We start from the raw sequence: 12,138 nt of genomic DNA, 5'->3' as shown, positions 1-12,138 counted from the left end.
CTTTCTGACATACCTTTTGCTGTCCCCATTACCATTGCTTCTGTTTTACTCTCGTTGATGTAGATGTCATTATTATAATAGTACTTTTGTAGCTTGATGAAATCTTCCTGTGCTGTTTTTACCGCTACTGTTAGCCGTTAACAAGTTTTACCCTGCTAACCGTTAACAAGTTTTACCCTGTTAACCATTAACAAGTTTTACCCTGCTAACCGTTAGCAAGTTTTACCCTGTTAACCGTTAACAAGTTTTATCCTGCTAACCGTTAACAAGTTTTACCCTGCTAACCGTTAACAAGTTTTACCCTGCTAACCGTTAACAAGTTTTACCCTGTTAACCATTAACAAGTTTTACCCTGCTAACCGTTAACAAGTTTTACCCTGCTAACCGTTAACAAGTTTTACCCTGCTAACCGTTAACAAGTTTTACCCTGTTACCCGTTAACAAGTTTTACCCTGCTAACCGTTAACAAGTTTTACCCTAACCGTTAACCAACAAGTTTTTTTGAAGGTTTCTTGGTTGAAGAGTTAAAAGTTGTAACTTTTCTTCTTTGTGAGGAAAGTTTCCCTGTCGAACAATGGCGGGAAGTAAAATTGAACGCTATATCATTATTCTTTACACCGAATAATAGGGTAACGGGCCCCTGAATCTTCAATGTAGGACGATTGGGATCCTCCATGTTTTGGCCAAAATTTCCGGAAATGCAGAAGCGGACCATTTTGGATTATTTTGGGCTTAAGTCCATACATGAAAAGGCCACTCTCAGGCTTAGTTGTAAGGGTATACAGCCCCGATAGCCCTATGTAATATGTTTTAAGCACATCTAGCAGCCTAGCGCTCAGGCTGTTTTCACACAGTCACACACACAGGTACGGTTTCATTCAATCTGTCCGTTTTCAATTAAGAGTCCGCGTTGCCACTTGTCGTGCGTGAGTATCATCCGATTTTTTTTTTCTCGAATGTCCCGTAGGCATCAATGCAATTTCAATAGAATAGAATACACCCTGTTCATACTTCATACTGCCGAAACGAGACTGAAAAGCCTCTTTACTCCCGCAGCCTAAATGAAAGTGTTCCCGCTATACACTACACGATATTTTTCCGAACGACACAATATGTCATGTAGGTAATATAATTTAAATGAGAGTCTTCTCACTACGCACGACACGATTTTTTTCCGACCATGTGGGAACGGGCTCTAAGTTGGTCCCATATTGGGGACGTCTACCCGTACGGTCTCCTTTCACATCTTCCCTTATTTTTTCACTGAAATTACTCATGAAAGTGCTTAGGAAGGTCTTCATTTCTTCTTTATCCATTTTTAGGTAATAGCAGTAGGTAAATCCAGAGAAATAAACAAGTTATCTTCTTCAAAGTAGGTATTGTCTTATATGTGTATCATATCACATTCCAATTTCTTCATTAGATTCGCATGACAGATCGTTTCAAAAGCACGAGTTAGATCGAGCCACAGGATCACAACGTACATACGCCTGTCTAGTGCAGGGTTAATAATCTCAGCATAATCTTCAAGAAGTGTTAGGGTACTTTTTTTAGGCTGGAATCCGAATTTCTTCAATAGATTCGCATGACAGATCGTTTCAAAAGCACGAGTTAGATCGAGCCACAGGATCACAACGTACATACGCCTGTCTAATGCAGGGTTAATAATTTCCGCAAAATCTTCAAGAAGTGTTAGGGTACTTTTTTTAGGCTGAAATCCGTATTGACATGGTGCTATTATTTCATTTTCTGTCAGATATTGTTTTGTACAATTTTCCATGAATTTTTCCAATATTTTTTCTATAAAGCACATAGAACCGACGGGCCTGTAGTTTCCGTAATTATTTACATCCCCTTTCTTGTACAGGGGGGTTATACAAGATATTTTCAGTGCTGGAGGTATCTTATGTGTCTCGATAATTCGTTTTATTAAGTACGTAATCACTGGTAGTAATGATCGTACGTTTTCTTTTATGTCCATCGGTCTTATTTTGTCGATTCCTGGTCCTGTTTTTCTTAGGTTTTTTATTATTTTTAAGATGTCCATACTTTGTGGTTTCCTCATGTGGAGCGATGTTAAATCATTTTGAGGTACATAATCCTTCATGTCTAGAATGAACGTTGGGCCTCTGTTTTCTTGTTTTAGTACTTTTATTTGGCGTTTGAATTTTTCGTTAAAGTTATTAGCAAGTTCTTGAAAGTTGGCCGTTTCAAAGTTTTTACCTAGGACCGTTTCATTAGGTTCTCTCTGTTTTCTGTCCAGTAATGAATTTAGAACTTCCCAGATTTTTTTCACGTCTCCTTTTGTGTTTTTTATCAATTTAAATATATAAATCCTTTTTTGTTTTTTAATCATGTTAGTGACTAGATTTCTTTTTATTTTGTATTCTTCGTAGAAAATAATGTTGTTCTTATTATTTCTCCATTTTTTAAGCATATTATTTTTTAGTGACTAGATTTCTTTTTATTTTGTATTCTTCGTAGAAAATAATGTTGTTCTTATTATTTCTCCATTTTTTAAGCATATTATTTTTCTCTTTTATGTGTTCCTTTATTTCAGAAGTGACCCAAGGGAACAAATCATCTTTTTTGGTCCTAGGTTTCACTGTAGAACATTTGTTGTAAATCTCCTGAAACGTTCTTACGATGGCCTGATACAATTCCTCTGGATCCTGTATTTTTAGGAATTCTTCCCAATTGAAATCTGAGATTTCTTTATTAATCTTTTTGTTATTTAAGACTTCCACGTATCTCATTTGATTTAACTCTCGTCTAGTCACTAATGGATCTTTCTGGTAAAACTGAACAGCTACAAAATAGTGGTCTGAGATTTTGGTCGTAATTACCGCAGATGCAAAGTCGTATTTATGCTTTAATTTCACATTGATATGATCGAGACATGAAGAGGTAACATTACCTGCAAGTATTTCTTCCCTAGTGGCGGATCTTATGGTAGGTACAAACTCATTACTATACAACATATTCAGATAGGTACTACTGGTTGTATTCTTCTGTAGTGTACATATATTAATGTCACCTACCATTAGGATTGTATCGTTTTTCTTAGTACCGTTATTTAGCCACCACTGAAGGTCAGTTAAGAATAGTTCTATGTTACTACTTGGTGGGCGATAGATTGCCAAAATCGTATATTCTATTTTTTCCTTAGCGTTAGTTAGTTTGATATTTAGACTTTCTGTCTGTTCAAAGTTATATACAATTTTTTGAAATACATAATTATCTCGATAATATATTATGATACCTCCTCCTTTTCTATTTTTTCTACAACTTGTAGTTTGCTTGAAATTTTTCATTTGGTACACTGTAGCTTCCTCATCATTAACATTCACTTCCGTAAGTACAATCACGTCTATTTTCTCAATGGCGTCTTTCAGTTCGTACAAGAGACTTTCCCAATGTTTTCTTAGACTTCTTACATTGACATGGACACAAGTTAATTTATTATTTTCTTTTAGATTATTATTCCACTTTTCAAAGTCTTCATAATTATTTGAGTTAATTTTTACGTTCTTTATTTTTCTTATTATGTTTTGATTGGCGTTCATCATTTCAACCATAAATATAGGTAATTAGGTAGTTATATTTTGTGCTGTAGGTTTTGATAGGATTAGATTTTAGCTAGATCTTCAAGACAGGTAAGTCTAGTAACTTTCGAATCCTTTTGTTTTTTCAACAAGATCTGGCCATTCTTTACCCACAAGTATTCATATTTTTTATCGTTCTTTATTTTCTTCGCTTCATAAAATACTTTCTTCAGGTAGGGTGTTAAGTATTCATTTATGAATATGGGCATTGGAGGCTGTTGTCCAGAAATTCCAACTGTGTCCAATTTTGGCTTTTCTTTCTTCAGAATATCCAGGACTGAGTTTCTCATATCCTTAGTCTTGAAGTTGATAATCAGTCCTTTTATCATTGATTTTGTTTGGGGAGTTGTTCCCTGTTTAACTGTTCTTTCAATTTTCTCGATCTGATAATCACCTCGTTTCACTATTGTGTTCAGTTTTGCTTTCTCCAAAACTTTTTCGGTGAAACTCGCGCAGTCCTGTACATCCTGTGGAATTCCTGCTATCTCCACCTTGGTCAGATTTCCTTCCTGTGCCATGTCCTGTACGAATGTTTCCAGCTTTTTAACTCTCTTCATCAACTCTTGGTTCTGGCTTTCCAATTTACTCTGCTTGTTTTCCATTGTGGTGACTTTCTGCTGTAGATCCTTGAAAGTTTTGGATAGATCCTCTACTGTGCCGGACATGTATTCCAAAGATTTTTCTATATCGTCCTTGAACGACTTGAACTTCACTTCCAGTAGTGCTTCTATCTTGGAAAGAAGAAGAAGAAGAAGAAGAAGAAGAAATAAAGGGTTAGCATAGGCAAATTGTCCCCAAACTTATCTGAATTTCAGGAAAATTTATCTAATTATGAACAAATAAACAGGAAATTTATGTATTGTTTGTAGAATTTCTGGTTGGAAGAGCTGCGAGAATCCTGCTACAAGAGGCTTTAACACGTTAACCGTCTTGTGTGACAGTATAAAACAGTAGAGGAATAAAGGGGGGTAACTTCGGAAAAAAATTAGCAACAAAGGTGTTTCTTCGCCAAAAGCTTCGACCCTGAATTATGGCTCAAAAGTCCCCTGAAATCCCAGGTAGGTTCTATCTTTGTTTGTGAAATTAATCTTACACAAATGGAAGGCAGTTCAAACCTTGTGTGTGGCAATAATGTAACATTTGTAATATACGCTTAGTGTATTTTATATGACAGGAAAAAATCTCTGGATGTAAAAAATTTGTGGTCTAAGTCTCGCCTATTGAATTCTTGAGTACACATTTTCTGACTCCCCCAGTATAAGGCATGATATTATCCCTGTTAAGTGTGACCTATGACACCCAGTATAAGGTTAGATTTGAATTTTCAAAGCCCTATTTTATGGAAAGTTCAAACTGGTCGTTAGGTTGAGTGGTTAAGACCACTATTTTGAAGTAGGGGGCTATTTAGGGGAAGGGAAGACTGAAGTATTTAGGGGGAGGACTGAAGTATTTAGGGGCAAAGCTGAAGTATTTGAGGGGAAAAAGTACATAAATACTTCCTAAAACCAAATAGCCAAGTACCCTAGTTATAAACGAATAGGTAATAAGAAGAAGAAGAAGAAGAAGAAGAAGAAGAAGAAGAAGAAGAAGAAGAAAGAGGAGGGAGGAAGGAAGTACAAGAGAGGGAGTGAAAATAAAGGAAAGAAAGAGAAGAAGTGAGGGAGAGAGAGGGAGAGAGAGTTGGAGAGAGAGAGAGAGAGATAGAGAAAGGAAGAGAGAGAGATAGAGAGAGAGAGTTGGAGAGAGAGATAGAGAAAGGAAGAGAGAGAGAGAGAGAGAGAGAGAAAGGAAGAGAGAGCGAGATAGAGAGAGAAAGGAAGAGAGAGAGAGAAAGAGAGAGAGAGAGAGAATGGTTTTGGATTTTCGTGTGAAGCAAAGCGTGATGTTACTTAACATATTTTTTTTTTTTTTTTTTTTTTTTTTTTTAGTGTATAAAAAGTAGAGCATACCTACAGATCAAAACCCTTTGAGTGCTGTTTTTGTGCTCTTTTTTTGCGGAATCTTAATTTTAAATCCCTCATGCGAAAAATAAACACAGCACGGTTAGGTCCAGCGGTAACGCACTTGTGGAAGGTGCCGGGTTCGATTCTCAGAGCGAAACCCCAATTATGTTCCGAGGGTCACCAATTACATATGTTCCAAGAACGCTGTCGTGCTGCTGGTATCTCACTCGGCTTGCAACCCAGAGGTCCCGGGTTCGATACGGCCGGGATTCGAACCAGAGAGAGAGAGGTTAGGAAAAAGAAAGAGAGAGGAAGGAAAAAGATAGAGGGATAAAGAGAGAGAGAGAGAAGGGAGGAGAAAAAGGGTCACCAATTATGTTCCAAGAACGCTGTCGTGCTGCTGGTATCTCACTCGGCTTGCAACCCAGAGGTCCCCGGTTCGATACCGCCGGGATTCGAACCAGAGAGAGGGAGAGAGAGAGAGAGGTTAAGAAAAAGAAAGAGAGAGGAAGGAAAAAGATAGAGGGATAAAGAGAGAGAGAGAGAAGGGAGGAGAAAAAGAAAGAGAGAGGAAGGAAAAAGATAGAGGGATAAAGAGAGAGAGAGATTTGCTTATTTATTGTACAAATTAATGCATTGGAGCGAAAAGGACAGAAGGATTGGACACACGCTTTGAGTAATTAGAGGAATTATACAATGGAGAAATAAACAGAGAGAAAGAGAGAGAGAGACAAGAGAGGATAGACAGAGAGAGAGAGAGAGTAGACAGAGACAGAGAGAGAGAGAGAGGATAGACAGAGAGAGAGAGAGGGAAGAGAGAGAGAGAGAGAGAGAGAGAGAATAGAGTAATAGATAATAGAAGAGGAAAAGAGAAAGACAAACCGGAGAAACATTATATATAGAGAGAAAGAGAGAGAGAGAGAGGGAGGGAGGAAAAAGATGGGGAAAGAGAGAGAGAGAGAGAGAGAGAGAGAGAGAGAGAGAAAGAGAGAGATAGTTTGTGGTTGGTAGGGAGGGGGGAGGTCTTGTTTTCTGTTTACCCCGGAGGCAATTTGAGTCTCCATTTTACGGAAGGAGAGAGAGGGAAACAAAAGAGAAAGAGGGATAAAAATGAGGGAGATAGAAATAGAAATACAGAGAGAGAGAGAGAAAAGGAGGAGGAAGAAGAATAGGAGGGAGAGAGATAGATAGAGAGAGAGAGAGAGAAAGAAAGAGGAAAATAGAAAAAGAGAGACAGACACTACAGACCGAGAGAGAAAGAGATAGCTGGAACTAGAACGAGGTAAAATTCGTGTTGATTTCAAAGTTTCAGCAAAAAGGAAAATGGGAGGTGGACATAAAAAAACCATTGGTGAGAAAGAGAAAGAAATAATAAAAGAGTAAGAGGGGAGAGAGAGAGAGAGAGAGGGATAGAAGTAGATATAGAGGTGAAAGCAACGCCAAGATAAACAAAATCAGGAACCACTTCCAGCTGTTGTCCATTATAGTAAAAAATATCTTGTGCTGCTAGTCTCCCCTTCTTTCTAGATGATTTTTTTTTTTTTTTTTTTTTTTTTTCTTTTCAGAAGAGGTTTAGAGGTTTTCCAAGTTTGATAGAGGAAGCTGTCCCTGCTATGGTCTTATCGTCCCGAAAGCGACCAGAGAAGGAAGACAGGATAGGAAAAAGCCAACCGCTCCGAGAATGAACCTCATTTTTTCAGGATAAAGCCAGCCTAGTTAGCTTAGTTGGTAGTGCGTCTGCCTTGTAAGCGCTAGGCCGCGGGTTCGATTCCCGCCCGGGGTGGATTTTATCCTGATGGGATATTGTTCGTTCTCGGAACGGCTGGCTTTCTCCTATCCTGTCTTCCTTCTCTGTTCGATTTCGGAACGATAAAACCATAGCAGTTACAGTTCCCTCTGTCAAACCTCTTTAAAAAAAAATTCAGGATAAAGTCCGCCCCGTGCTGGAATGGAACCCGCTAGCCAGAAGCTTACAAGGCAGACGCGCTACGCGCCAAGATAACTAGGCTGGCCAAAATCCTCTTTAAAAAAAAATTCAGGATAAAGTCCGCCCCGTGCTGGAATGGAACCCGCTAGCCAGAAGCTTACAAGGCAGACGCGCTACGCTCCAAGATAACTAGGCTGGCCAAAAATTTTTGCACGTTTGTGTAGTATACAGGGTGCGCCAGGAAAACACTGACAACGGCTCAGGGTAGGTAGATCTCATTGTTTGCAACAAGGTTCTGTGGGTCATCTTCCTAACTTCAGCTTCGTTTCTCGGAACTTTGGAATTTTCTCAGGAAAATTACCCACAGAACCCTGAGCCGTTGTCAGTGTTTTTCTGGCGCACCCTGTAGAAGAATACTGTTTTCATACAATAGTGTAACGTATGTTGGAGAAGTAATATCCGGGGTCTGGGTATAAATCGTTTCAGTTAGTGAATAGTGACATGAGAGCATGAGATTGTGTTGCAGACATTCCTGGAAATAGAACGAAGTGACATTTTCTGATGTGACACCCTGAGCTTTCTAAAGACTCTAAAGGTAGATTCTTCCTAACTTCAGCTTCGTTTCTCGGAACTTTGGAATTTTCTTAGGAAAATTACCCACAGAACCCTGAGCCGTTGTCAGTGTTTTTTTGGCGCACCCTGTAGAAGAATACTGTTTTCATACAATAGTGTACCGTATGTTGGACGAGTAATATCCGGGGTCTGGGTAAATCGTTTCAGTTAGTGAATAGTGACATGAGAGCATGAGATTGTGATGCAGACATTCCTGGAAATAGAACGAAGTGACATTTTCTGATGTGACACCCTGAGCTTTCTAAAGAATCTAAAGGTAGAACACACACTGCCCTCACTTCACGTGAGCTCATGTGACATGCGGAGTCATGTCACGTCAGGAAAATGTGGTTCATAGTTCTCCCAATATGTATTTTTATACAGTCGAACCTCGATAATAATTACTTCAAGGAAATAAGGACAAAATGAAGGAGTGAAAGACTTAGGTCGGGTGATTTTTTTTTAATAATAGCAGGGAAGTAACCAAAAAAGGAGGAGAAAAAGACGAGGAAGAGGAGGAGGAGGAGTAAGTAACAAGAAAATCGTTCAATTCTCTTACTACCTATAAAAAAGAGGGAAAATCTGCAGCTCAAAATAAAATAAGAAGAAGGAGGAGAAGAAGAAGAAGGCGAAGAAGAAGAAGGAGAAGAAGAAGAAAAAAACAAGAAGGAAAAGTAGATACACACTGCCCTCACTTCACGTGAGCTCATGTGACATGCGGAGTCATGTCACGTCAGGAAAATGTGGTTCAAAGTTCTCCCAATATGTAGTTTTATACAGTCGAACCTCGATAATAATTATTTCAAGGAAATAAGGACAAAATGAAGGAGTGAAAGACTTGGCTTGGGTCGGGTGAATTTTTGTAATAATAGCAGGGAAGTAACCAAAAAAAGGAGAAGAAGAAGAAGGAGGAGAAGAAGAAGAAGGAGGAGAAGGAGAAGAAGAGGAGGAGGAGCAGAAGGAGGAGAAGAAGGAGGAGAAGGAGAAGAAGGAGGAGAAGAAGAAGAAGGAGGAGAAGGAGAAGAAGAGGAGGAGGAGCAGAAGAAGGAGGAGAAGAAGAAGAAGGAGGAGAAGGAGAAGAAGAGGAGGAGGAGCAGAAGTAAGTAACAAGAAAATCGTTCTTTTCTCTTACTACCTATAAAAAAGAGGGAAAACCTGCAGCTCAAAATAAAATAAGAAGAAGAATAAGAAGAGTGTAACATAATTTAGCGGCAAAAATGTTTCCACAACACCTGTCATATCATTCCAACACCAGGGATACCTAAAGCTGGGTCCACACATGTCATCTCCACAGACGTCGACTGAAACCGTTCACAATCCCTCGACAACATAGATTCACCTCATCGATCAAACGCTATGTTTTTGCAGGTATCTGGTGATACCCTCAAAATGCTATTCTCATCTTTCCTTTTTTTTCACTATTTGTTATCTATTTATTATTATTGCTTTATTATTGTTATTATTTTTTGTAACTGACTTTGTACCATGTACCTATTTTGTGTATTTATGTACAATAAAAATAAAAAAAAAATAAATGTGTTCAGGCATTTACCATCCATTTGGGGAAGCAACAGACTTGCACAAGCATTCTAAGTACATACACAAGGCTTAACAGCCCAACACATAATGAGGATATGTATCACCTATCACCAGATATTACCTTTTTTCAGTCGGAAGGTAAAAACCTTTACTTCCCCCGCAAAATACATAATAAAGCCTGATTCACACTATAGTGCCAGTCAAGGTCCGGTCACGGTCCGGTAACGGTCCGATCAAATGATTGTTGAAGGCAAGTAAATGCGAGTGTACACACTAGACGTTCTAGTCAAGGTACGGTAACGGTCAGCTCACAGTCAAAATTTGGAACATTCTCGCGACGAATCTTTTTGATCGGACCGAAACTGGACCGTGACCGGACCTTGACTGGCACTATAGTGTGAATCAGGCTTAAATAATTATAATGTAATCAAATAAGGTTTGTTCTCAGGACGGCTTTCTCCTATCCTGTCCTCCTCTTTCGGGGGCGATAAGACCACCGTAATTCCCTCTAAAAAAAGACGGGTTATCGAAAAACTTTATTACCCCTCGGAGGACACCTAATGACCCCCAGTTTACGGACCACTGTTCCAGCAAGAGAGTTCTGCTCCTAATAATAAAAACTGGCAGCGGTAGCCATGTAACTAAACAACGGTTCTGCCCCTAATAAAAAAAACTGGCGGCCGTAGCCATGTAACTAAACACCCCCCCCCCCGGTATCACATTCATTTAAATAAAAGCCTGCAAATAATAAAACACAAAATACTCACTCGTAGATAATAATAGTAATAGTACAGTCAAACCTGTATAAGTGGGAATCCAAGGGACCGGCAATATTTTCCCACTTATCCAGGTTTCCCAGTTACAAAATGTCCCACGTAGAGATTGCCCATTTTCCCATTCCCACTTATAGAGAGGTGAATTTTGAATTTCTTCTTTCGAAAAAACCATATCGCGCTTGACGGATTTCCCAAAAAATTCCCAGTTACAGAGGTCCGCAGAAATAACTCTCCCACAGAGGCTTCGGACTGAGTCGCTAGTAAAAAGTCATTCCCATTTATAGAGGCTCGAATTTCCCATTTAATAAGGTTTTTAGTGAAAAATGAAAGGGCCGCGATTTTTTCCCCTTATCATTTCTTTTGACCAAGTCAGGAGTACTCTTCTCTCTCTCTAAAAAGGTACCTGACAACATAGGTACCCTTGTAGTCTAAAAATAGATGCTTTCCATTAACCTGTCAGTTTCCATTTTCATCGCAGACAAGACTGCACTCATGACAGTCTGAAAATTCTCTCCTCCTTCTCTCTCGCCATCCGCTTTCCAGAGGGAGAGAGGAAAAAGAGGTGGAGTTAGGTGGAGAATAGGGAGAGAATAAGAAAAAGGAGAAAAAGAGAGAAGAGAAAGATGAAGTGAAGAAAAAGAGAGGAAAAAAGAATTGGAAAATAAAGAAGACGATAAGGAGAAAAAAGAGAAGAAGAATGAGAAGAAAAAATAGAAAGAGAAAAGTGGAGTTAGGTGGAGAATAGGGAGAGAATAAGAAAAAGGAGAAAAAGAGAGAAGAGAAAGATGAAGTGAAGAAAAAGAGAGGAAAAAAAGAATTAGAAAATAAAGAAGACGATAAGGAAAAAAAAAGAGAAGAAGAATGAGAAGAAAAAAAAAATAGAAAGAGAAAAGGAGAAGAAGAAGAATGGTTCTCCTGAGTCCGAATTGAATTCCTAGATGTGTTTTATGCCTTGAAAATTCTGCCCCCAATCAAAAGATTTTTCCCCACTTAAAAACCTTTATTCCCACCGCTAACCGTTAACGCGTTAACCAAAAAGATTTTACCGTTAACAAGTTTTACCCTGCTAACCGTTAGCAAGTTTTACCCTGCTAATCGTTAACAAGTTTTACCCTGCTAACCGTTAACAAGTTTTACCCTGTTAACCGTTAACAAGTTTTACCCTGCTAACCGTTAACAAGTTTTACCCTGCTAACCGTTAACAAGTTTTACCCTGCTAACCGTTAACAAGTTTTACCCTGTTAACCGTTAACCAACAAGTTTTTTTTGAAGGTTTCTTGTTTGAAGAGTTAAAAGTTGTAACTTTTCTTCTTTGTGAGGAAAGTTTCCCTGTCGAACAAAGGCGGGAAGTAAAATTGAACGCTATATCATTATTCTTTACACCGAATAATAGGGTAACGGGCCCCTGAATCTTCAATGAGGGACGGTTGGGATCCTCCATATTTTGGCCAAAATTTCCGGAAATCCAGAAGCGGACCATTTTGGATTATTTTGGGCTTCAGCTTCAGCCCGTACATGAAAAGGCCACTCTCAGGCATAGTTGTAAGGGCATACAGCCCCCGATATCCCTATGTAATATGTTTTAAGCACATCTAGCAGCCTAGCGCTCAGGCTGTTTTCACAGTCACACACACAGGTACGGTTTCATTCAATTCTGTCCGTTTTCAATTAAGAGTCCGCGTTGCCACTTGTCGTGCATGAGTATCATCAGATTTTTTTTTTTTTTTTTTTTTGCA

General features: G+C 38.9%; 2 protein-coding genes across 2 annotated transcripts in view; one reads left to right on the top strand and one right to left on the bottom strand.

Annotated features, from left to right (window-relative positions):
- Window positions 1-3,628: 3,628 nt before the first annotated feature.
- Window positions 3,629-4,270, bottom strand: LOC108253526. The gene has a single exon (XM_017447654.1). It carries the CDS (start codon window positions 4,268-4,270, stop codon window positions 3,629-3,631), a length of 642 nt encoding a protein of 213 aa, XP_017303143.1.
- Window positions 4,271-4,635: 365 nt separating this feature from the next.
- Window positions 4,636-12,138, top strand: part of LOC113471056 (zwei Ig domain protein zig-8-like) — a gene marked incomplete at its 3' end in the record, with an annotated part of 38,473 nt that continues 30,970 nt past the window's right edge. The window contains exon 1 of the mRNA XM_026829926.1: window positions 4,636-4,663. Coding sequence (XP_026685727.1) covers window positions 4,636-4,663 — 28 coding nt within the window. The remainder of the gene's footprint in view (window positions 4,664-12,138) is intronic.

This window comes from Diaphorina citri, unplaced genomic scaffold (assembly GCF_000475195.1).
Source record: "Diaphorina citri unplaced genomic scaffold, Diaci psyllid genome assembly version 1.1 scaffold2038, whole genome shotgun sequence".
Lineage (NCBI taxonomy): Eukaryota > Metazoa > Arthropoda > Insecta > Hemiptera > Psyllidae > Diaphorina > Diaphorina citri.
This window is presented reverse-complemented; position numbering and strand designations above follow the sequence as displayed.